This window comes from Taeniopygia guttata, chromosome 2 (genome assembly GCF_048771995.1).
Source record: "Taeniopygia guttata chromosome 2, bTaeGut7.mat, whole genome shotgun sequence".
NCBI lineage: Eukaryota > Metazoa > Chordata > Aves > Passeriformes > Estrildidae > Taeniopygia > Taeniopygia guttata.
Window position 1 is genome coordinate 9600109 of NC_133026.1, and position 27689 is coordinate 9627797.

The 27689-nt window shown below is 36.7% G+C and overlaps 1 protein-coding gene across 2 annotated transcripts in view; it reads right to left on the reverse strand.

Moving 5' to 3' along the window:
- Nucleotides 1-27689, reverse strand: part of PTPRN2 (protein tyrosine phosphatase receptor type N2) — a 667249-nt gene that overhangs the window by 451364 nt on the left and 188196 nt on the right. For both annotated transcript variants that reach the window (XM_032747124.3, XM_072925319.1), the window contains one exon: nucleotides 22191-22304. In XM_032747124.3, coding sequence (XP_032603015.3) covers nucleotides 22191-22304 — 114 coding nt within the window. The remainder of the gene's footprint in view (nucleotides 1-22190; nucleotides 22305-27689) is intronic.

Below are 27689 nucleotides of genomic sequence, written 5' to 3' on the forward strand. Positions count from 1 at the left end.
CAACTGCTTTGTATATCGTTTTCAGTTTATCACTGGTGGTCTCCATTCAAGAGTTGACTGAACTCAGCCTCAATAATTAACTCTTGCATTTTGATTGGTCTGACCTATTCAGAATTATATCAAAACTCCAACCCACCAGAATAATTATATTTCCTTTTCCAAATTGAAAAAAAAATAGCAAGCAGAGCCATTGAATCTCTTCCTATCAGTACAGGTGATTTTTAATATTCCATACCATTTGGGGATTTCTCCTTCCCCCCCCAATTTATGAAATCATGACACTTTTTTGGTTTTGACATATTGCTCAATACCTAACGAGAATCTCACCAGAAAATAAATCCATAGTTGTTTTCATGACAGCAAATTACATGCCATAGTGTGACATTTAAATGTTGAATTTTAATAGCTTGTCAGCAGAAGTGAAATGCATTTAAAAAAATTAATATGTGAGAGAACAATGTGTCTGTCTATAAAATAATTCTGTTCATAGTAGACATGAATGGTAAATACAGTGTCAAATGCATTCTATTTCTCAAAGAACATCTTCATTTAGTGAGAAAGGAGCTGTATGAATAGGGGTTAAATTTGCCTCTCCTGCAGCTGCTCTGGATCTCTGCTGCAGTGACACAGGTCGGGAAACTCCCACCAATATCCATTTCCAGAAGTCTCCACGTGCAGGGTATTTTAGCAGAGACAGTAAAGGTAAACTGGGCAGCTCTGCTCAGTTGGGACTGCCACAGTGCCTCCCTCAGTTGTGGCTGCCACACACTTGTTGCCTCATTTTTCCTTGGACTGAAAGAAATGATTGGCCAAATGTATTTTAATCACGTTTAGTGACATGCATTTCCCCTTTGCTATTTATTTTAAACATTTCCATCACTAAATTTTTCACTTGCTACAAATAAACACTTGTGTTATGGAAAATGTTGATATTTAACTTAAAAACAGCAGTAAGAAGAATTCCATTTTCATCCTGCATTTACAATTATATACGTTTTGATTCCATTTCAGTTCTCTTGCTTACATATAAGGTCCTTTAGAGTCTTTGGATTATTTAATAATGGTCTATAAAGGAGCTGTGACAGGTGGCACAGCCATTTTCACAGGTTGGTATATACCCTGAAATTAAGGAAAATCTGACAACATTGTAAAAAATCAGCTTCTTAATAGCATGTGGGAGTCTGAGAAAACAAAGTTAACTGCTGAAAAATGGAAATTTTTATACATTGGACAAAATAACCTATAGCTATACTTTGCTGGGAACAAATTTAATTATCTTCTTTTTGGGGGAAATAAATGGAAAGCTTAGATATGCATAATTATGAGCACAGGAAGGCTATTACTAGTCCTAAAATATTGAAACATCTGCATGCCCTACTAAAAATCTCTGAGCAGTGCTGGCCTGCTTATCCAAAAGCAAACAAGGAACAGATTCGACACCAGACAATGAGAATGGCTAAAGAAATAGAAAAAAGCTGAAGCCTTTATTCCTTAAGGTTCATATCCCACCTCCATGGAAATACCAACTCCCTCTAATGCAATTCTGTCCCATTCTCCTTAAGTCACCACAGGTCCTACACCTATATTTACATTTCTCCTTCCTCTAAAATGTTTGTCTTTCAGGTGCTCCCTTGCTTCTTGTGGCTGGTTTCAAAATATCTGTATCACCAGCCAAACACATCAAGGAAACCTTCAGTAGGAATATTCACTTGGGAGCATTCCTTGAGCCAGCCACCAAAGGTATACACTGAAGGTATTTCAGACCTTGGCTTTTTGTCAAAATCCAAAACTTAATGAACGACTGAGCTGAATGAAGGCAATGGGCAGACAGTGGTCATCCTTGCAACGCTATGTTTAAAAAAACGAAACAGCAGAATCACATCAGGTAAATAAATAATTGAGAGGAATTCACTGATACCTGACTTGACGAGTCTGGTAGGAGACTAACACAGGGTATTTGTTTGAGTAAATACAAAGGTATTCAAGGTTCTATCAAACAGGAACAAGAGACTTCCTTTGCAAAGTAGGAGACACCTGCCCTGCAGCACTTTTTCAGAGCCAGTTACCAGAGGAGGGAGAAATGCCCAAATTCTACAATCTACAGAACCTCCAAAGTTTTCTTCAGATGTCTTATCCTGACACTGTCAGAAATGAGACACAGGTTTAGGTAAAACAACAAGGAATAGGAGTTTTCCCACCTCCCTGGATAATCAAAGTACACAGATTTAAGTGAACAGTGCATTTATTTGATCAATTTGCAACTTGCATTTTTATTCCATGTACAGAATTCCATGTAAAGAAAGTTGTTGGTTGGTTTGTTTTTTTTCCCTAACACTTAAACAGAAACATTTCTTCTTCCCCAGAAAGATTCATATGACTTCTGCCAGACTGTCAACATTAAATGCTAAAACCTCACCCACAAAACAATCAGTGCAGGGGAAATAGGAATGCACAGTTCCTTCAATGCCTTGACAGTATGTCCCCACCTAGGGGCACATCACTCCAACTCCTGTGCCTGTTCCCCTTCCCGATTTATTCTAGAAGAAAGGCTGACATGTCAGAAACTTGTCTGTTTTTTATCAAGTATCTCAGCTACTGCAATAATCATATTATCCTTTTCTCCAAAGCATACCTCACTCAAAGAGATCTTAACTATAACTTCCTTCATATTGCCCAAATTATATAACAATAAGGAAATCCAGATCACCTGCAGTAAAATCTAAGCCTGTTAACTCAGAAATAAGAGTTGCATTCATACCTAGCATCACTGTAACACATTTGTTCTGATACATGTTGATACTCACAATATATATGATTTATATTGTGATATATATATATTAATACCTTCTTTTGAGCTAGTTTCAAAGTGTATTTTTAAAGAAGACAAAGATCAATCTGTTTTATTCTTTAAATTTTATATTTTTTATTTGTGGTTAACATACTGAATTTTTTTACTCAGGCTATATAACTCTGTCTCCCTTTAGGTCTATAGGTGTCACTTGCACTGCTGGCATTGAAAAGACAGATTAAAAAAAAGGTGGCACTAAAATCATATCCATTGCATGGCAGTGAAATTAAATATATTTAATCAGTCAAGCTTCTTTAGAACAGATGAAATGAGATTCAAATTAGATTTAGGATTTGCAATTAAAAATATTTTGGTCTGTCAATCAAGCCTCAGCCAATTAGTTAGCAACATATATATTTTATTTCTAGAAAACATGTGCAAACATGTTTTAAAACCAGGCAAATCAAAACTCTCTATACTGCCAGTTTTCTAACTGAAAAGACTTTTTAAATTATTCTGAATATCTATACACTGAATTTTCATAAATACTCAGGCTGTAGACCGTGTTACACAAATCACAATGTCCACAGGTCCCTGGAAAAGTCTGGTATTTTAAGAGTACAACCATCGAGCAGGACTGTTGAAAGCAACATTGTCTAATTAAGCAGCAGCAATCTGACAGAAATGTCTTCACTATGGCTTCAGCCTGCAACGTTTTGAGAAGCTCACGTGGAATGGTAACATAAATACAGGCAGCTCCACAGTGAGGATGAAGGCTTGTCAATACAGTGACATTAGCATGCACTTTTGATTTTCTCCAACTAAACACTTAGTTTAATAAATTGAAACCATTTTACTGCTCTAAGTGGTAATATCAAGATATTGGATGAAAGGAATCCATAACAGAATGGTAATGAGGCTGCAGTATTGAATTTCCACCATTAAAATCCCCAGATAAGTTCTCAGTTTTCTGGACTTTTTATGGAAGAAAAAAATCAACTAGAAACCCCAGGTATAACCTACTGATTTCCTATCACCAATCACTTGGAAAGTACAGAAGTGATTGAACTGAGAAAAATGCCTTTGTATGTAACAGACCTGAGGTATCTAAAATTCTTGCCTAAAGCTGTATGTTCAAGTCTTGACTTGAATGAATTGTGCATGCAAAGACATACCACCTTTTCCTCCTCCCTGTAGGGCTCCTGCCACAGCAGAATTACTGTCCATATGCTGACCCACATTATTTCAGAGTTTTCAAGTGCTGCACTGATGCTCTTTAAGGTCTGGCTGTTGTCTCTAAAGTTGTAGGTTCTCCAGAATCTGCCCATACTGAGCCTATTCTGTAGCAAACAACACAAAGTCTGCCAGAGGAGCTTCTAACAATGTGACAATACTGCAGAGTTTGGTTAAAAAGAATTAAAGTTATATTTTTTTGGAATGTATTCGTTTAATTTTTCACTCACCACTTTTGATTAAAAAATAAAGAAATAAAAATAATTGCCTAATTGAAACCGAAAAAGTCTGCTTTGCTTTTCACAACTGTGTTCGCCACAGGAATCAAAGACCTATAAAAATATAGATGCCAAATAAGTAATTATAACCTTATACTTCAAGATGAAAAGGACAAGAAAAAGCTGTTCTTAGGACCAATCCAACCTCAATTTAAATCAGTAAGCCTGTATCACATGCTACCTTCTTGAATTCAGAAGTCTTATATTTGATGGCCAGCAGCTTTTTTTCTATAATTTTTCCCACAGTTTTTTCTACTTTTTTTTTTAACAGTCTTTCCTTTTCTCTTCCTTTTTATATTTAACACAGAAAAGATTGGGTTTTTTTCACGCAGGAGAAGAAAATACCCTTCCTGTAATAATCAATGCAATTATCCCATGATCTTACACTTTGGTATTTACATTTTTCTCCAGAATTAATTCAAGTAACCTTTGTTGCCATATCAACAGCTCTTATATCAAAGAGGAAGAAAGAGACCTTACTTATTTATTTTCAAATCAGATCTGTGTTCCCCAGTGGTGAAACTGAAGAAGAGAGTAAGATCTTCATCACATTTTGGAAGGTGTTTTGACCTGCATGTTATTGCCAATGCTGCAAATGTCAGTGCACAGAGGACAAAAATAGCAGCAATATCTTTTTATTGATACTATATTCACTTTATCCCCCAATGTTAAATTTACAGCTCTCCCTAGGGAACTGATATCACATTCACATCCCCAGCATTCCAGCTGTATGAGGACCCCTTAGAGCCAATATCAATCACACCATATGTTGGCCTGAAAAGCAGATAGTGCAGACAGGTCACCTTACCCTCTGACCTGGAGAATTAGAGTTTAATTACGAACACAGGCTCCACCTCCTTTGTTGTCAATTGTGGGACAGCACAAAAGAGATTATAAACATTCAGAAATTATCACTTTTACCTATTCTGCTTTCCCCTCACCCCCTCACCCCTCCCCACAGTTCTTCTGATACTGATTCTTTTAGCAGTACAGAGAGATTTTAGTTCTAACCTGAAGCTGTATCTCCTCTAGCTTTTGATCCAACAGCAGTGCCCATCTCCCAGAAAGCACTAGGTCACTTGTAAATGCCTTTTTAAAGTCAATTCTGTTTTATAATGCCCAAGGCAAACAGCTATCAAAGCAGCTTTCTCTACCTCTGTCCCATTATGCTAAAACCAGCTTGGTGAGAATGGAAGGCTTAGACTTCACATAATCTCAGCAAGCACACAGCAGAAAAAGATGAACTCAAAGAACACTAAAGGGTTCAGATCCCTGTGTCACTACCGATTTCCTGTAAAATGTCAGTTAATCACCAAGGTCCATGACCAAAAACATATTTAAGCATCTTATGCAGGTAGAAGACTTGCTATTGAAATCAATGGAAATATAAATATTTACATATCTCTGTGATCGTGACCCTTTAGTCCTTCCATGTCCCATCTGTGAAATGAGGATAACATTAATTCTTTATCTACCAGAGATAGAGAACACAAATACTGAAAATTAAAAGGTGCTTAGATTTTACTGTAATATAAAAAAAAAAAAAGAAAAAAAACAAAACAAAACAAACAAAAAAAAATCTCTCAAAAATCATTTTAAATGGTAGAAAGTCTCAAAACTGGGGAAGAGCTGGGAAAAATATTCTCAATGATCTGTTAGCTTTCAGTGCAAACTTTCTAAATACAAAGGAAAGAGTCTAACTTCACTTGTGCTTTTATCTTATTGCTGCTTTTCTGGAATATGCTGCCCTGATTCCTCCACAGAGGCTGGCAGTATGTGATACAGCAGATGCTGAACCTTTTAAGTCTTTGACAGTTAAAGTTTTTTTCATAAATTGTAACATTAAGCCCAAACACTCTGCTTCATGTTTATGCTGCCTCATTTAGTTGAACCTGCTTCTCCAACAAGAACACAGGAGCAAAATAGTCAAACTAATTCAGTTCTGCATTATTTGCCTGGCAACATGTTTCTATGAGATCCTGGAACATTTTTGACATCTCTGTGAATAAGGGAGAGAGACCCTTAACACTCCTCAGCACCAAGTGTCTCCCATCCAGATGTGCCTGCTCTGCTGTGGACAGCATCAAATGAATTGATGCCACCTTCTCCATCACTTCTCCAAGCAAAAGGGAGGCACAGCACACCCCCAGTAAATTTTGCTCATATGTGGACTCTTTTTCGAAAATCCATTGGGCAAAAAACTGATGAAAACACTTTGAGAAGAGCACCTGTTACCAATTTATGTTTACTACAGTTAGCCAGCCTTATAGAGAGTTAGTGGGCAACCAAAAAAGTTTCTTAAAAAGACATCTATCCGAAATAACAGCTCTTAGAAATGATCACAAATACAATTCAGGTAAGGAGACACAGCCCAGATCCTGCTAAACCATTGTGGGAAAGCATCTGGAGTACACTGGCACACTTTTTCTGGCAGGTTCACAACACTGCTTTTCTGCTGCCAAATGCCTCCAAAGCATTCATCCTAAACATCAGCCTTGTCACTGATTTAACAAAGAAAATAAATAAAGAAAGCAAAAAACAATCCCATTTTTTTGGTGTAGTAAAAAATACTTTTTTTCCCCCTAGAGTAATGAAAATTCACTACAGAACATTAAAAATGAAGCTCAATCCCAGAGACAGCAATGGAAAATAGGGCCAACAGCAGTGTTTCAATGCAGCCAGGATTTGATACTAATTAACAGCAATGTAAGAAATTAAAGGGTAAATGGACCTATTAGATTATCTACTAAGTATACTGTTCATAAAGAAACAGCTTTTCTAACATTCAAATGATGTATCATATGGCACAGTCACTCTGAATCCCAAAGCTGCCCATCCTTAGAGGCTGTAGAGTTTCTTAGTGAAAAATAAGCCAAGACACAGATTTCAAGGCAGATGGAATGCAGCTTCCAGGAACTTAGTTTGCAAAAGATTAAGGGGCAAATAATTGGGTCCTTTCCACAGCTGGATCACATTTAATCTTGGGCTGCCAAAAGAGGATTTGGAACAGGTCCATGGCAGATTCCGTTTTGCTCTTAACTTTCCTGTACTTTTCCACATCATCATCATCATTTCAGTGAAATCAGTTCATCTGTTTCCCTGCCCAATCCAGAAGGTGCTGGTGTTTTCCTTTTCCATTAAAAGCACAAACATATGATGTATGAAAAATTTATAATGAGAATCAGTGGTGATACAGCCAAAAGAAAGGATCCAGAAGCTATAGTGGATACAGCTATGTGATATCCCAAAAAGTGATGCTGGGACAGTGGCCCAATAGTCTATTACAGTGAAAACCTAAAGCAAGTTTCCTATGAAACATGCTCCTACTGTGCATATTACTAATTACAAACATTCCAGAAACCAGTTCATTTAATTTATTAAGAAAACCAATCTTTACTCCTGATAGGTATAAAAGCCCCCCACATTAGGACAAAAATACTAGACCCAGGTTACATTTACATCATACTGCAGTAATTACAATTAAGGAGAAAGTGTCCTCTGGTGTAGAAGGTAGAGGAGTAGCTCTCCCTGGGATCTGGCACCAGTGCAGTTTGTCCTTGGAAATGCAGAAATTTTTCCAGCTGTCACTCTAGAATAATTTAGGCTCCTTTGAGGGGTGCCAAGAGGTTGTTCCCAATGAACTCTGGGAGCCCTGGCCAGAAGAGGAAACTATTAACTATTTTAGAAGTTATTTTAATGGAAAACAGAACAGCCATTCCAAAAATGTGCTGTATCATTTTCTCAAGAATCTATATGAATAATAAGGACATTTTCCTTGAGAAAAGGCAGTATTCCAAAAAAATGTCACTAATATTCAGAGACCGCATTTTGGAGACTGACTATCACTATTCTATGAAACACTTTTAAGGGAACCCTGTGCTGACAAGATGTAATTATTGCTCATCTTTCCTCCTATTTCATCACATCATGGCTTTTTTTGCTTTAATGGCAGCTTTTAGTTGCTTCTATGTATTACAAGTAGGTTTTCCTCAATAAAATACAAGAATTGTGAAGTCCCTATAAAATCTGAGTTTCAGAAGTGATACAAGGGAAAAGCTTATTCTATACTTGCTCAGTGTCTCACACTTCTGAAATCTACCACAAAGCATCTGCTACCAGTCACTGTCAGAGGAGGATGTTCAGCTGGATGAATCACCTGAGTGAGCTAACACCACACTTCACCATTTACCAGCCCAGAGCAATGGGTTTTTACACTTCTCCAGCCTTGCTAGCTGGCTAAACCAGACAATTGCTTCTGGACCTTTTATTTCAGTCTGCAGAAATATGTTAGCAGACCTAATGGCTTAACAGGGAAGGGCAGGACAGATTTGTTTGCAAATATTTGTATACATGCGTGCATTTGTTTACAAAACCCAAATGGTGTTTTGTTGCCATGGGGTAATATCAATACAAGCTTATTTCAGAGTCATCTGCGCCAAAAAGAAGCCAGCTACATGATGGGACTGTGCTTTTTACATCTTCCAGGTATCACCTGACAAAGCTTTGACAAGACATAAAAACAAGTTGGATTCTGTTCTGAATCCAAACAAAAGGGAAGCCAAACAGAAATGAGTCACTTGAGGAACTCAAAGACTCCCTTTGAAGAACCCCATTGCAGGTCAAGCCACAATGATCAATTTTAGAAATGCTGGATGCAATAATGGACAATAGAAGGAAATGGCCAAAGGTTCCAAGACCCTTCATCTTTAACTTGTAAACAACACAAATAGATACAGAGGTTAATGAAAATGATTACTGAGGTTGAGAATGTAATTTTCACAGTCTTAAAGCTACGACTCACAAGTTAATTCCTGGCACAAAGAGCCATGTAACCTTAACTGGTGTTGTGTGAGACCCATCCTGATGGAATGAACACCACCAGCCCTCTCACTGTGTGTGACCCAGCTACAGCAAACCCTCTGATCAAATGAAGCTTCCTACAAACATACACACGTTCTGCAATGATTGACTTTTTATTGCCAAACTAACTCAATAAAACAAAGCTGAGCAATTCCGCAGCCTGGGAATGAAGGATGTACTGTAATTTGATCTAAAGTTCCTTAAATCTCATATTTATAGGAGCTGCAGTAGGCATTTCATAAGTTGTAAAGAATGTAAATATCACTTGTGCAACAACAGATGATGTTTAATATGAGAACTAAGTCTAGAAATACTGAACTTAAATCCATCAATCAATACCCTAGCAAAGCAGGTAAGGAGACAAATTGTTGATTATTCTCTATATATCTGTGATTCAACTCCAGATGAGTAATTTTTCTCTCAAAAATAGACCTAGACACCTGATGAAGCCTACACAAATTGAAAGAGAACATGTAAAAGATAAGGTTCATTATTCAGAGTATAGAGTAACACAGCAAGTACCACCAGGAAAGAACTGCTAACTCCACACTAAAATTCATAACAGGGATAACAGCCTCAGGTTATTTTTTCTCCATTTCAGAACTGGTGACACTACTCTCAGGGCTCCTGCATTTTGTTTAAATTCTGCTTTGTGGGATTCAAAGGCCTGCAGGGACAAAATCAATACACATGCTCCACCTGCTGCTCACTCTTCATTGCACCACTGAAGTTTGAGCATCTATGCAGAGTGATATTTTGGATGTTTTGGAAACTCCTATAAAAAGTTATAAATGTTCTGACTCAAACAAAAAGTTTCACCAGGTTTCTGATATCATACCTGGTTTTCATATCTGAAATTACCTGTAAAAGCATTTTATCAACTTACCTAAGTATATTTTCATAGCACACAGAGTCAGCTAGCCAGACCTTTTAGGAGATACATTTGGGAAATTATGTATGCAGAAGAAAATTTTGAAAGGGAAATTATTAAATAAATAAATAAAAAAAACCTGTAAATATTGATAAAATAATACCTGTGCAAAATAAATTTCTACCTTGTTCTTGATGGAAACAGTGTCTACGCCACTAGTCATTGGAAGTATAATAGCAAAAAGCTATATTAACTTAATAATACTCTGCCTTCCAGGAAAAAACATTGTCACACTTCTTCAAGAAGTTACATATTAAATGAAGAGCTTGTTGGCCTATTGCTCAACCATCCAGGAAGGAAACCAAGAGACTCAATTCTGGTCCTTCAATCCCTCAAGCCCTAGGTGGTCATAGTGTTGCAAAACTCAGTTCGGAACAGGCAGTTCACTCAATCCTTCCAATGTCCTAGAACAGATCCTCCTGAAAATAAGGACATTTTTTTCAGGCATGTTTTGATTCCAGCATCCTTGACTGGAACTTCTGAGTATTTTTCTCATGTTTTTTCTTGGATCCTTGAAAAAGAAAAATTAAAATAAAGAGGAGCATCTTAAAATACTCTTGTATGACAAAAGTAGAAAATCAATGTCATTTCCTTCTTAGCATCACCCACCCTCAGCTGCATCTTGCTCAGTGAAACAGCAGGGAGGTGAAAGCATCTAAAATGGTAGGTTTTATTATAAAAATTGATGCTTTCCATAGCCTTAGCAAAGAATGACTAACATAGAAACAGAGATAGCTGCTATATTTTTAAATTAATGAAACACTACTAAATAAAGACATTCCAGACCCAGGTTTTTTTAAGAGGGAAAATACTGCAGTTTAACTATTTCAACAGATCTGCTTCTACAGCATTTATGTGACAATTGTAAAGATAAAATAGCTTTCACTCCCTCCAAAAAATAATATTACACAATATAGTCACTAAAATATGAAAGACATGCAAACAGGTTATCTTGTCCCTAGTTAAAAAAAAAAAAAAGTGGTGAAGTACAAAAATAAGTGAAATTATAGGATCACAAGAATGTTCTCAAGGCAAAAAGCAGAACCTCTTCCAGTGAAGATGAATTCATATCATCAGTTGTCAGGCAGGGACCTGTACCATGATCTGTCCAACTGAAGTTCAAGAAAAAAACAGGGTCTATTCTAACATAAGTTAAACAAAGAAGTTCATGCCAAAATAACACAGCAGGATTAGAAATTGCCTGAGCCCCTGCTATTCAACAAAGGTCAGAATTTGAGTGCTGATTAGTTTATGCCGCTACATGGATAACTGATGAGTGCCCAGAGGATTCCAGAAAAATAATTAAAATGTTGCAAGAGCAAGGGCCAGAGCAAACTGCAGCAAAGTTGAGTTTTTTTCTTTTTCAGTGACCCTTGCACTGGGAATTTGAAATAGTTTCTCAGGTTCTGTTCAGTCTGAAGAGAACTACTAAAGCTGTAACCAGAAGCTACTTATCCTTGAAGTATTGAAGGGAATTCCTCTAAACACCTCCCCACAGGGCCTGGAATACAGCTGAACTTAAATGCTGCACTCAGTGAGACACAAAGGACCAAAATTAGGTGACTAAATGAAACACAGAGGTAATCAGCCAGGGACTCCTCAGTCCATGGACAGCTAAAGTAATATTGTCAGTGAAATCAAAGATATGATTCACTTCATCCTACAATTTTCTGATTTTACACCCTTTTAGGCACCCTAAAAGTGCCTGTTTCTCTAGTGTTTATAAAGAGCCCCAGGAGAGAGAGGCTGCAGAGGTCTGTGTGTGTGAGCTGGGTCTGTCCACCCCACGGGAGCTCACAGTGTGGCTCAGCAGCTGCAGGGTCAAGCCAGGGTGGCAAAATGCTTCAAGAACCATCTTGAAAGTCACTGTCATTAAGAATGGGATGAGCTGTGCCAGGGAAAATGGAATGGGATGTGATGGGAGTGGGATGGGAAGTGAGGAGGTGGAAGATTAACAGTTTTGTAAATCTACAACCCCTTAGTTATTTATATTGAATCAAGCTGGCCCTCATAGAACAAATGTAAGCCTGCTTTCAACAGAGCTGCTAAGAGCAATTGAAACAACATCTCCAGCCATTTAACATCAGCTGGAATTACCAGAATGTGGATCACCTGTCTACACATTAAGCGAGCTGGCTTAAGGAATAAGATCCACTTCCTTACCTGGAAACAGCAGGCTTTGTGCTACGGCTGTCTATGACACTCAGCTGCTGGCCTAAGAACAAGACACGAATGTTATGTCTTCCCAAAGTTCAAAGGAAAGCAATTTCACGAGGAACCTGGGATGAGGTGAAGGATTACAGAAGAAAAGTAAAGACAAGGCCAACAAAGAGAAGGGCAAAGTCATGTGCAAAAAACAACAGAGATATCTATCTGCACATCTCCTTGAGTCAACATAACCTGGTGAGAAAAACAGAGTGGATTTTACAGAGAAACACCAGCCTTAGAACCAATGTTTGTATGTTGACATATTTTTATACATTAATTTTCACACTGAAGGAATGTCTTTAAGACACCCCAGAACAATGCCAGTAATGCTTTATTGTCAATGGTAGGTTGAGCCTTCAAACAGATTTCTAGCATAATGCAGGAAGGAAATCTGTTGGTTCCTAAAGGAGATAAATGCAGTAGTAAAGATGAAACAACAAAATTATTCAGAAATATTTCAGCAGAACAGGTAAGTGACCAATTTCATCTAAAATCTTATCAAAACATGAAGTGGGATTGCTCATATACTAAGTGCTAAAGTTGAGCACTTAATTAGAGTGTCAAATCTGGGAGGACCAGAAGCAGATTAAACTTTGGATACTTATATACAGTGATCAGACACTGCAGAGCAAAGGAAAGATTAGATGATCATAACTAATCTAAGTTTTAATTAAAATTTAAAAGCAGACAGGTTTTGCACTGCCCACAGGGGAGAAAACGCAGTTACAAGATGGGTTCAAGAGTATTTTTCTCATTTCTGAATCAAATTTGGTATCCACTTTTTCTAAGGTTATTCTTAGCTAAAAGAAAATTCTCTCAGTTTAACTACCACTGAGGATCACATTCCATTTTAATTTATTGACTGGTGGAATTACCTCACAGGTTAATAAGGTAGTTGAAAGCTTTCCATGTTGATGAGCATTTTTATTTTAAACTTAAATTTAGTGTCTTGATTTCTGAGCATTGACCACCGTCTGCTCAAGCCTGCAGGCAATGTCAGAACAAAGTTCACTTTGATGGAAGGAAAGGGAAGAATATTGTATCATTGTCTCTCCCACATACATACAAAAATGTTAATGCCCAGTCTTGCAGTTTCCAATGAAGATTGTTGATGACGTCAGAGCCACCATAACCCAAACATAAAATAATGTGTTTTCCTTCCTATGCAGAGCGGATTGACTCATTTATTATGGTTTAATTAGGCGGAGAGTTTAACCCTTCTTCTATTTAGAAATTGTTTGACATTCATTTCTACCTTCTGTAATAGTATTTACTACCCATAAATATTTTATGAAGGGTTAAGGTTAATTTTTTAATCTCCATTTAATTTTCTAAAAAAGAGCAGCCTGGTCTTAGTCACACAGAACTGGCCTTACCAAGTACTTTCAGTGCATGATGATACTCATTACAATTAGGATACATAGAGACCATTTTCTGAAATGCAGATAAATATAAATAAATATAAATATAATAATTTCATAAATTAATTAACCTATTAATTTTAGGTTAGAAATTTATGGGTGACAAATATCAAATACATTTGAACACTCTAAATACTATCATTTAAAGAGCAATTATCCAAACCTTTAGAACTTGTCTTTTACACTGCAGATCAAATGGAAAGTTGTAAAGAGAAAAGGTATGTGAGTGAACAAAAGAAATGACCTTTTGACCATGTAGAATTTTGAATTAGGTTTTGCAGTATTGGCTGGTATTAAAACCTTCCAACATCCTGAATGTAACTATGAGCTGGATGCCTGCTAAAACCTAATAACTATAAAAACAATGAAAAGCTCAATGTTTAACACTATAATGAGTGTCATGAACTATAAAATTATCAGAAGTGAACACAGTTCAGTTAGAATTTACCTGGAAGGACTTGAAATTCATCAGCAATTAGAAAATGCTGAGCTGGAATACTGAAGTCTTTCATTTCATTACTCTCTCTACTGAAGAAGGGATGAAGATACACCTAAAGACTCAACACAGCTTTCCAGGAATATATAGAAGATGCTCAGGCAGGAATTTTAGCTCTTCAAAAGAGCCATATAAAAATAAAAGGAACAATAAAGTTAAGTTGCTGAAACATCACAGACTCAGGAGCCTTACACTTTCTCTCCCAGTCAGAGGTTTTACATTGTTGAGTAGCTCACAGATAAAATAAGGAAAAGAAAATCAATTATCTAACCACGAAGAAATGTGAGAATACAACATGTGAGGAAAACCTCACAAACCTCAAAGAGAGTAAAGAACAAAATGTAGTTTAATAGCTAATTGCATGACATATGCTAAGCCAAGCAGGAAGAACATCCAATGCCTTCCTAGACTGGAAATGATTTAGCAAAAAATGTAGTGCAGGTCTATGCAATGCTTAATTAGAAACCAGACAACACTAGGAATAAAGACTAAAAATGGGGGAAGTTCCTTTTTTTTTGCCAGTTTAAGGCTGTGAGAAGCTGTAAAAGAAAAACTGAGCAATAGAATACTGGATGGATACTACAATTTTATTACCATGAACTGCTTCGTCTATCTGTGTGTAAGCAAAACAAAACTGAAGGGGAAGCCTGAAATGTAGTGAGTACATGCTAAGAATCAGCATGAAAAAAAAAGCAAATATAGAATTTAAAAAAAAAAAAATTAACATTACTCAGCTTTTCCAGGAAACTACTATGTTTGTCAGAAGCACTGCCACAGCCATGAGGTAGAGATGAAAACACCTTAAGTGGAAAATAAAAAGCCACCAACATATTTTATGTATGTATATACACATACACACATATATATATACTTTTTCTACAGAGAAGGGGAAAAAACTTTTGTGGGAATTCACACTTGTTACTAAAACAAAGTAGAGCTTCAATCTTATCATGATTGTGCAAGGGACAAAATCTACCCACTGAAGTTTTGTATTGATAAATAATGATTTTGATAAATAAGATTGAAAGTTTCAGAATTTAGAGTACCTATGAAAAAACTAAAAAATTATGTCAAACACTGTGTATCATTAAGAGCTGCTATCTTAAAAGAACATGAGGCCATGTAGATAGAGATTAGAACTTCAGATAAGGATATGCAGTGAATATAGAAATAGACAAGGAAAATATTCCCTAGTAATAAACAAGCAAAAAAAAAAAAAAAAAAAAACATTGGTAGTGTAATGATAAAAAACCAGTCTTATGTTGAATATGTAAATAGGTTATAATTACAGATTAATGGTAGAAAATGGCATAATTAGTCTGGATATGCTATATTGTTATTCACAGTTTACAAAAGTGGTGTTATTAGAGAATATAGCACCTAAAGAAGTAATCTCGTGCTTGAATTGAGACTTGCTGACATTCCAAGTGTGGGAACAACTGATAATAAACTGCAATTTGATTGATGCATTTTCAAATGTGTTTTAAAAATATATTACACACTTATATCATTTCAAGCCTGGTGCTTGTCCAGCCCAATGGTCCTGTGGAAGGGGTTAATTTTTTTATGCTATCTAAGAGAGTAAGAATGAAGTTCAGAGCTCCCTGTGTCATCATTAACAGGGGAACATGTTCATGAACATCCCAAATACAAAGACTTCCATCAGTTGAGCTACTGCTCAATCCGATGCTGAGAACCATCCAGAGGATGCTTGTTGAGCTTGCTCAGGGAAGTCCAAAAGGAAAAATAAGAGGCATCTGCAACTTCTTCCACAGAAGGAAGAAATAAAGACAGTCAGAACAAATTGCCAAAGAGCCAGCACAGACATGGAAAAGACAAAACATTAATGTAAAGTTTAAAATCCACGAGGTGCCACACAGATCTTCTAAATAAAGTAAGCAAGGCAGGAATTGATCAGCAGCCTCAGATATTTGCATTATATTATCACTAATTTCTAAGTTTCCTTTGGAAGAAGATCTGAAAAGTTACCTGGCCACAAAGAATTTGATATAATTGTCACTGCTAGTAGATAGAAACATGACTTTTTCTCCTTTGTACCAAACATATTAGTTAATGTATTAGTTTATCAAAAGCCCAAGTAAAAGCTCTGGTTGGTCATTCTTTTTAAACAAGAGAATGTGGTGATATCACAATGACATATATGTCTTCCAAAAAAAAGAAAAATCAAATGATGCTAAATCAAAAAGCTTTACACAATGATGTTGAGGATGCAAATAAAACACTATGTACATTACAAAAAGCTTTCCTCTGTAATTTTTAATATCTTTCCCAGAATACATGGAACCTGTTTCATTCCTATAATAATTTTCATAATTCCAATGCATTCTTCATAAATACCAATTTCCTGAAAAGATCATTTTTCACAATTATATTATATTGTATCTGACAAGTCAGTGCCATGTCAGATTATGTCTGGTAAGCAGAGCAGCCATACAAAGAACCAAACAGAAAAAAATAAAATAGCTTTTTTTTTTCTTCTGTGCTGTCTAACACATGAGTGTTCAAAACAGGATCTGCTGCTCTGTAAATAAATCTTCTTGCTTTTTCTGAAACTCATTCTTTTCTGAACTTCCATTTAAGTCTTTGAAGACCAGAAAATGTCAGTGGTGCTTCAGCACCTAACAAAGGCAGGAATTCTTTGCAACCTTTTCAGCATGTTTTTGTCCATTGAGCCAAAAAGTTAAGGCAGTGTGACAGTGATACCAGGAGAAGGTAAATATGTCCAGTCCCAGCTGAGTTCCTCTGCTGTAGCTCATCATGGGAGTTATGCTTCAATTCCTGGCTTCAGCAGCCATCTAGCAGAAGAATTTGCTCCATAGACAGATGTCTGGAGCAGGCTGATGCCCAGGAAATTAGATGCAAACACTCTCCTCTCTGCCAAAGAAGAGGTTGCCTTCATTTATATCAATATTTCAATTTAAAGAAAAACCTGCTTTCTTCTACCTCTCAGGATTTCAGGTTTCTCTATTCCTCCATAATGATGTGATAATCACCTCACAAATATGTGCAAGAACTGCGCCATTCCTTTTAAGTTTATTTCAAAACTGAGCTTATAAAGACTTACTTTCAACTCTTTCCTTTCTTGGAGTAAAAAATTATACTTTTTCTTGAAAAATAGTCCTGACTGAAAAAAATACTTAGCAACCCTTTTGTAATTCACAAGCTATATGTGACAGGTCACATTCATTTCAATTTTCAAGTTAACGGATTGTAAATAATTTCCATTTTTTATACAAAATGCTCTAAGAGTACAAAATTATTTCTAGCAAAGTTATATTAATCACCTTACACTTAACTGGTTAGAATTAATTTAAGACAGATAATTCTTTCTCCCTGTCAAGGGCTTCCTGCGTTGCAAAGAAAGCAAACAAGAGGGAAAAATACTATTTTTTTCAAACAGTCTGTAAATATGTTGCCTATTTCCACAGTCCATTAATCTCTCCAGAATGTCATGCTGACTTAAGCTACATGAATTTAAAAGCACATCCTACTCATTTTGGTTCTTTTAATATTACTGTTGATATCCGAGTATCTTAAACAGGACTTTCTTTACAACAGAGTGAAATAAACTGCTTTCTTTTAAACTATCATTTTGAACAAGGTATTACTGCAAAAATTAAGTGGCAGCAAGCATACTGAGGAATTATTTAGGAATGACTCCAGCTCACATAAAAATAAAATATATATATATAACTGATCTGTTTTTCAGTCACTCTACACATTTCTTGCAGAAAAGCGAAAATAAAGGTAATTCATTTACATTTTGAGTAAAACAGAAGCTTAAATACTGATTATTAGTCTAACATACTTTGTTTCCAAAACACAGCAGCTTGTCAAGCTGTGCTAGAAACAGCGTCCACAGAGCATGGAGCAAACACCAAACCACAACTTCCAGCTCAGGAGAACCACACGGCACCACGGACATGGCGCTGAGATAGTTCGAGTGTGCAAAACACTTCTCTGGGCTTGCAATCTTATTCCATTTTCTTCCCTAAACACGCAGTGCCCTCTCTCAGAGGCAGAATCCCAAGTCAGATGGGCATTTGTTGTGACCCTGAGCAAATCCTCTTGTCCTGATATTTTTAAGGATGTGTCCTTCAGCCTCCAGCTCTGAGCTCCTCCCTCAGGGATTCCCATTGCTGTGGCAGCTGCACACTCACAGTTAGTACCACCTTATCATTTCTAACCCCTGCTACTATTTCTAATCCCATGAAACACACATAAATGCCTCTTGGAGCATGCAAGTTGAAAAATACTCCTATATCATTTATTATTGCCTGTGGTGGTGTTTCAAGTACTATTTATGCTTCATGTTTGAGTTATAATGTCCCATATTTAGCTCTCCTATTTCATCTTTTCGTGGCTCTGATTTACAGGTCAATAATCAATGTGGAACTGTTTCCACAACCTTGGTAAGAATCTTATTTTAGTGAATACTTTGCCTTTACAATATAAATGTGACTATTGTAGGGACAAGAAAAAAAAAATATTAATACATTGAATGCACTCAGGAAAAAAAAATAGGAAAAAGTATTTTCTGCATTTTAGCTCAAACCATGAAATGCACACATGATTAATCATTCTTGTATACTCCAAAAAGTATCTTCTTCCAAGTTGGACAAGATGATGCAGAAGACCAACCACAGGGATAAGTATCTCCCTTTCCTTCAGGCACTACTCATACACCCCTCTACACTGATACTTCCTTCACTTCCCTTTTCAAATGATTCAGACCCATCTACATGGCATACTTTTGACTGTCCTGTTTATCAGACAATGAAAAACTTTTCAATTCCTCATAAATTATTGTGGCTTATGATATGAAGTACCATCAGCTTCAGAAAGTGATTTCTCATGTTTCAGCAACAGTGAGAAGGGTTTTTCCCATATAGACAGTCTCATTTAATAAACCGAACCTTCAGAAAATCTTCATGAGGGTTTGAAGGACTCAAGGATAGCGTGAGTGAAAATGACATGTGCAAGGATATTTGAATGCTAGCAGATAATTTATTTTTAGGGAACTATCTAGGATTCCAAGACATTCATTTCTACCATCAATCTGCCCAGTCGATAGTGTAGACAGACCCAGTGTGTAAAAAAGACATAAAATCTGTATCATTATGAAACCTGAATTCAATATTAGTCAAAGTCCTTTATTAAATAGATTATCATCAGGTGTGTCACTCATCTAAGCCTCTGTCTTATTCTTCCTCATTGCAGTAAACATTTCAAGTTGGCAGAGTCACAAATTCTGTTTTCTATTCACATCACATTGTCCTTTGTTTTATACATCTCACCACAAACTCTTCCATTTGGGCCACAATTCAAACATAGGCACCACTTAGAAACAATCAGCAAAGAGGGATGTGAAAAATGTACATTTTACAAGGTTTTCTATTGCTTTTTTAAAAAAATCCTATGGAAAGAGATGTCAACAGACTATTTTAAGGGTTAGGGAGGAAAAGGAAGATCTTAGTAATCCTGCAAGAATACATCTAGAGGAAATGAAATAGACAAATCATGTCACATTAGAAAATTAAATAAATAAGAACCTAGAAGACCACTCAAGTTAATTACCCCTGGAATATTTCATCCTTAAGTCTAATAAAAATAGAAAGGGTTCTACATAGGCATTACTAAAATTTTACTAATAAAAAGGCCAACTGTACAGTCGTTCATGGGAACAATGTCCTGCTGTTCACAGAAAGTAGAGAATTGATGCTGTCCCCTGTCCTTTCCAGGGAAGGTGGGCACCATCAAATTGAGCTAGACAGAAGTTTTTTGGAGATGACAAGAATGGGGTATCACACAAATATAGGAAATAAAGCCTCTGAAAAAATTAATCCCTTTCTGGTTGTTGCCTGAATTATTTGTGCAGTCTTGACAATGTTTTGTCTATCTTTACTGCAGAAATGGTTATCCCATTTTGCACACCATGTGCAGGAGAGCAGCATTAACTGTCAGAGTGACCATCACAGCCAGAAAACACAACCTGAGGGCTGGATGTTTTACATCTGATAGCACCAGTAAGCAGCAGAGTCTTGTCTGAGTAGCCTTATGTCAGTAATCCATCAGTTTGATAGTATTGATCTAGTCCTTCCATATTTCTGTCCCCACTAGACAAAATTTGCAAGATACTAAGAGTAAAAACAAAAAGTGATTTGATCACATCAATGATTTGAGCAAGAGATTCCAGAATTCTCTTATGTTTCATACATATATTTAAGATTCCCTTCATTGGGATACCCAGAGACCACAAAAACAGCTTGCAAAAGTTTTGTATCAGTTCAAATTCACACATTTGTGTATGCGCCTCTGAATGTCACAAACAAAAGCAAAAATCCTTTATTTCCACCATGGTTTCAATCTGTGTTTTCCTTGTCATATTCTTGCTATAAAAAACCATGAGACAAGACCAAATTTCAATGTTCAAGTTTCCTTAAAAGAAGCATACTACGGTTTCCTGCAACAAAAATGTTAAATTTAGGGGGGTGGGTTGTGGATAACAGAGGTCCTGGGAAGGGTGGGTTTATTGATCAGAGGAGTACTTAGAAGGGGAGGCCACATCAATTCCATTGAGCTAACCAAAATCTTATGGGAAGCAGGGAAATGGAGGCAGGTGAGCATCCTTTGAGATGGCCTGGGGTATCCCATCCCCCTCTGAATGTTCCCTTCACAAGGACATCAGTCTCCTGCAGGTCTCTGACCTCAGACATCCTCATAGGAGCAGCTTTACACAGGACACCTGACCTATATGCAGGTCATGCAAATGACTGCTGCCTGTCCATGTGTGCATGATCACTTTCGGTATTTATTTAGATGACTTAATGAGATGAATGTGTCCTCTCCTCCTTCCTCACTATGTTCAAACACAAGGTTTTTCACTCAGTGTTGCCCTGACAACAGAGAATTTTCATAACTTTGCTTGCATTACTTAGCCTTTAGAAAATGACAAGTGAAAGAGCCACAAGTACTATTCACGTGTAACTGTTAATCAGGCAGGAGCTACTACAATCAAGTTTTGCTGAGTTTGTCTCATTTGAATGGGCTGCTGGACAGCAAATAAATCCCTGGAAAATTCTCTCTAAATGAGTGTCCCTACTAGAAGTACAGTCTCTAAACAGGGTCCCAAACTTCTGAGAAACCAATTTTTTCTCATAATTAAACTAGCATCATGCTAAGACAACATTACTACTTTGTCATCAAGATTGTGACTGGAAAATATTTAGGTACAAACACCCACACAGATGATGCAAGTGCAAAGCTAAACATTCCAACAATATTCTTGGAACAATTTGGATTACAAAAATATCTTGGTCCAGTGACAGTCTACAGGAGATATTTATTTCATGTATTAGTATCTGAAAGGTGTGTTCCCCTTACTGGCTTTCACTTCATTCAAGTTTTGATTTGTTAGTTCAAATTATGCCATTCAAAAGCTAGAAAATCCTTTCTGGCTTTGGAAAGAGCAGAGAGATTAACATTGGAAAGGTGAACAAAAATTAAAAGAAACAGACCAGCTGCAGCTGGTAATGAAATCAGAGCAGTTTTTTGTCGGAATTTATTAGAAAGTTCAGAATTGTTCCCAGCTAACTGGAAGTTTTGTGTTTTCTGCCCATGCACCCTAAAATATGCTGTGGTGCAGAAGGCAAACTTATTTTCTTTCCTGCTGATTTATTTATGTGACACCAGCATTCATGGATGCTAACATTTTTTAATACAGTGTCAGTCACAGACATGTGCTATACAGGGAGGAAACATCTCCCCTGGAATTGCTTCCCCAGGTCCTCCTGGCAGATTCAGTGAATCCAAAGACTTTTACTTTTATAAAGCCTGCACCAGCAGGGCTGAAACACAAATGTGTTCAAAAACTTCTGGAGACATCACCTCAGAGGGAGCACAAATAATTGTAACCCCCAGTGCGTCGAGCCCCACTCTAGAGTTTTGACTGTACCTCTGTGTGAGAGCTGCTCCAGGATGATCCTCAGGTGCTGCAGAACGGGGGCTGAAATGTCATATTTATAGATGTCTATTACTGGCATTTGCTGACATCTCCCAAATATTCCATCTGCAGGAAAGAGAAAAAAGAAAAGGAAAAACACACATTTCGTTTTCTGAGAGGAAGAACGGCATGATGAGATGCGCATTTCCAATGTATCCTAATTATATACTGAAGGAACCTTTTAAAAGACACTTTAAAAAGCTATCAAAGGACCACTGAAGTCATGGGACAGAATATTTTCTATAAAATAAATAAATACTGGAAAGAATATTGGAGGAATATCCTATTGTATGAGATAGGAATACATTTCATACATTTTATGAAGTATTTTCAGACTTCTGCTTCCCAGATCTTTAGATGTAAGACTTCTTTACTGACAATTCAGTGAGAGAAAACCTTAGTGTTCAATGCCTACTATGACGTGGATGAAAAGTGCAGCATCCAGAAATATAAATATTAATTTGCAGAAACTATGTGGATTTGCTGAAACATTTTTAATGTGGGAGCTGTGTGTTAGGCATTGGTAAATGAGAACTGAATCCATAATGGCTAGTAAGGGCTCATTTCAAGAAGTACCCTCTAATGAATGCAATAAAAGAAAGCTCCTCACAGAACAATGAGATATTAATGTGGTCTAATTTATTTAGCTCCATTCCATTTGTCTGAAATGACAGACTCTTCTCATCAATGTCTTTTCAAATCACACCTTCTAATTAATTTAGCTTCTTATTAGTCTTTATTTAGAGAATTGTTCATTTTGAGGCAAGCTTCCTGTGTGTGTGTGGGAGGAACAGGGAGTTCAAACATTCAAATTACCTTTCTCCCTTTCATACAAAAGCCTAATTCAGAGTCTAGGTGCTTCACATACAATCTGACCATCTGCAATTCTGTGTCTCAGAGAAAGAAAGTGGTTTCATTTATTGTTCAAAATAGTTCTCTTCTATATAGTGATCCAAAGGAAGCAATTTAAATGCAACAAGTTTAATTAGCAAAATATTCTACTGCAATCCTAGTTTTAACGCAGTAATTACTTCTGCTCTGATACTACATCTATGCTCCTAAAGGAGAACTGCATCAGATGAGCAGAAAATAAGGGAAAGCATTAATTTGCAAATGTCCATTACTTTCTGTGCTACTTTACAGAGCTAAAAGACTACAAATGGGAACTACTGGCCCAGCTGTTCACTAAACACAAATAATGGCATAAAAGAAAATAAACCAAACTAGGATGCAGAAAAAGGGCATTATTAGCCCTCACTGTTAAACACAAATACCTCATTGAAATTAGCCAACTTTTTCTTTCTTCCCTTTTCCAATCCTCCTGTCACTTACAACTGCCAAATTAAGTTAATTCAAATTAAAACCCTACATCTGAATCTAATTTTGCTATTGGAAACTAGGTTTAATTTGGAAACCACATAGACAGATAGGGCTTGGTTTTCTGACATGTAATGTGAAAAGCAGCCTAACGGTAGATTAAAATATTCATCTCTGTTCAAAAACCTGCTGCAGTTGAAAATAAGCAAAGTATATAAATATCAGTCAACTTGTAAATGGATGGATAACAGGAATAAGGTTTTGATTCAGAAAGGAACAGAAGAACATCTCAGTGTTTAGGAACAAGATTGTTCAAAATGAAACATAACCTGAAACAGCCAGCTCTATTTTGGAATACCACCATTAGTGGCTACAAACAATTAGGACAAAATATATGTTTACATAAACAACTAATATTCCATGTATTTTTTAGAGATAATGTACCTTAAAAATAATTCTAATATTATTTAGAGTCCAGAAAAGCATACACATTCAGTAAAAATGAAAGATTTTTGTATTATCATTTAAGGATATCTCCATGGATGCAAAAGCTAATTCACTCACAAACTCTAAAAGAGACCAAAACACTTTCCTAAACCCAGAGTTTTCAGAAACCTTCAGCCTACTTCCTTTGAATAGAACAAAACCCATTTAAATTCTAAAATTAACAGTTAGCACATGAGCCTGAGCTGCATTATACAATCTATCCAAAAACACTGGGACTGCTTAGGGAGAAACTGTAAGTTACTTTGGCTTTTGTACTTGAAATATGGGCATAATAAGCTTTGGAGGGGCTGGAACCACAAATAGTGCTCGGCTCTGCTAAATGCAGCACAAGGAGAGAGGAGTGAGAGCAGAATGCCCCAAGGAGTGGTTGGCAAATACCAGCTCTAAAATACAGAGGATCTTTGTGCCGGGGATTACAGTTGGACTGGAGTCGTGCAAATAATACATTTCATCGTTCAGCTGCTTTTTCTAAAAAAGTAGGAATTTTCCCAGATTTTTCTGTTTGCTTGGGGCTTTTTTTGGTTGGAGCTCATTTGTTTGGTTTTGGGTGTCTTTTGACTTTTTAATTTTATTTTTTTTTTTAATTAATAATGCTTCTGTGGCAAGATATATGACCTAAAAAATTAACTTGAGGTTGAGCGTTCAATTTTCAGGGTGTCTTTTAAATAAACTTGCTTTCAATTACACAGATTGCAGGGGAAGAAAAGGCAAGGGAGAGCCATTTTACCAAAAACAGCTGTCAAAAGTGTCCCTCTTTTACTTTCAAGAAACCTAAATGATAGATGTGGGGTCAGAATTGGCTTATATCCAGCACAAAGCTCATTTTTACTTGAAAAACAGATTAAATTAAATTAAAACTAATATTTTAAATGTCCAGCTTAGTCTGCCATGAACTATCCCAGTCACTGTGGGATTGGCAGAAAGTACATGGTGCATCTTTCTGGACCCTGCTGTGTAACCAGCTGGCCTCAAACAGTGGGAGAAATGTCCAAAGCTGGGCATAATGCAAAAAAGAAAGTGGAAAAGCTCCCAGATTTTACAGAAGATATATAAGGGCAGAGGAAGTTCAAGGAGTGAGTGATGTTTTAATAACACCATGCTCTGTGTGCCCATAGCTGCTGAGTGTGAATTTCTGAATTTCCACTGAGTGTTAGGAGAGGGAACGGAACACACCAAGGACATCTGCACCTTACAAAAGCCCAGAGTGAGGGAAGGGTGAGACTCAGCAATAGGGACACATGTTTGTTATTAAGGGGTTATCATTTGCTGCAAGCAAAAAGTAGAAGTTTCCATAATAATATCTTAACAGTTATACTCAGACCTGGAAAAATCTGCATTAACAGCATACTCATGTTGGCTCTTGCAGAGCTGCTAGATTTGTTTTCAAAGAAGAGAATAAACCAGAAGAATAATACACCCAAGGAAACAGTGAAATGTTTCTTTATCCATTTGGGTCTTTTGCTGATACGCTTAATATATGAGAAGAAACATAAAATGTTACAAGCTTTTAGTTAAAGTCTTGGATTTTGACAAATATTTATGTACTAAAGAGATGCTAAGATTAAAGGACACAAATTTACTGTAATTCAAATAGTGTCAGATGCCTTTTATTAAAGACAACTTCCTGAAGCATGGTATACATATTTACACTGAATATTTATCAACTTCTAGTGAAAAAATAAAACTGATTAAACCATGTGCAAGTCAAAACACAGGTTCTGAAAGGCTGATCACTGAGAGAGGTGTAAAAGGAATTGGAAAACACCCATCATTATTCATTATTATTGCCCATTTGTCATGAATTAGTGCATACATATGACCTCTATTACCTACTGAGAAAGTGCCATGTTACATTCATGATTGACATCCAGGTGCTGAATTATGAAAATGGAGAACACAAAAACTTAATAGTTTGAAACAGTTTTGAAGAGTTGATTGCGCCAGTTTGTTTACTTTGTAAAGGTAATGGGCATCAAGTGCTTAAGAGGTACTAAAAAATTTTTGGAAACTCATGCTTAGTGTCAACCTTCACCTTGAAGACAACACTATGTATTGAGCAGCTGATTCATGAAGTTCTCTTTAGGCAGTCATTCCTCATTAAAAAAAAAAAAAACAAGAAACTAGTCAAACAAACAAACAAACAAAAACAAAACAAAACAAAAAAAAAGTAAGAAGCTGTCCTTGCCAAGAGAAACATATCCCATCCTGGAACCACTACGTATACCTAATCTGATACTGAAACTAAGATGTATCCAAGACATGACACAATTTTGAGTAATACCAGTAAAAAATTCTTGTTGAGTGTCTTTTGCTACTGAGCAAAGGTCTGAAGACTGGTAGAGATACTGGAGTTTGTCTGCAGGCAGCTGAAAGCTTGATATGCGTAAATTAAAATATTGTGCTGTGCAGTAATTAATTATTTAGATCTGCATGCAGTGAAACATTCACAAGGCACTGACAAGTGACCTTTGCCAAGGAGCCTTCAAGCAGATGCTTTGAAGCACCTGGTTCTTCTGCTCTTCAAATTCCTGCAGGAGCCAGAAAGGAGCAGCTCTCCAGACAGTGTCAGTAGCCACACTTCAGCTTCCCTGCACTAATTACCTGACAATTGTTAACAAATTAAAGTAAAGCTCTGAATAAAATTCAAGTTTTGTCCCATACTGCAGTCACTGTGCTTTGTTCCTGTAAAAAAGGAAGTCCACAGAGCCAGTGGTGTGTGTCAAATGGCAAGTTCTGCCACCTTGGCTTGCATCATTTGTGCTCTTGCAGTTAAGGAGAGAACCTACTATAATGTGTTCAATGGGCATCATTCTCCAGCAACTTAACCTTCTGTAAGAAAAGAATCCTTTCTTCTCACTGAATATGGACATCACTTCACACTCCTTCCCCTAGCTAGTAGTTTAAGGTGCTATAAGGCCCAGGGCTAATAAAAAGGTCAGTGTTACAACCCACAGTAAGAGCCTGAACTGCCTACTGGAGAGATTAAATCCTTTTCCAATGGGAAGTATAATATTTGCATCTCAAAAGTCTCAAGATACTGAACTTCAAGGTCACAGATGTTAAATGTTTAGGAAGTATGAAGGAGATTTTTACAGTATTTTATTCTTCTCTCCCTGCTGCTTCCCATAGTATGGAGTTCGTTTTCAAAATCCATTTTCAAAAATTAAAAAGGAAAAAATTAAATGTTATTGTTTCTTGAAGAGGACATTAAATTGTATGCCAGGAGGCTTATTTCAAAAGATATAGTCCACAAATCCACATTCAACATTTACAAGTAAAGTCTTCAGCAAAAAAACATATTTTTAATACTCCATCTATTAATTTTTTTTCGTAACTTATATCTTCAACTATTATATTCACTTTGCAAGTAAAGCAGAGATAATACAGATAGAGCAGCAGTGGCTTCCACAGCGTCATTTCTCATACAATGTTTTGGAAACGTGAGTCCAGTGCTTCCAACAGCAAATCCTGCAGTGGTTGAGCAGAGAAGCTGCTGTTTGCAATCAGGGGGAGAGCAGCCTTCCGAGGGGCAACCTCCCCCTGCTCAACTTTTAAAACCTTTTTGTCATTTTATTTTGCTTATCTCCCCAGCCCTGGCTGTTTTCCTCAGTGGCCCTGGGCTGTTCC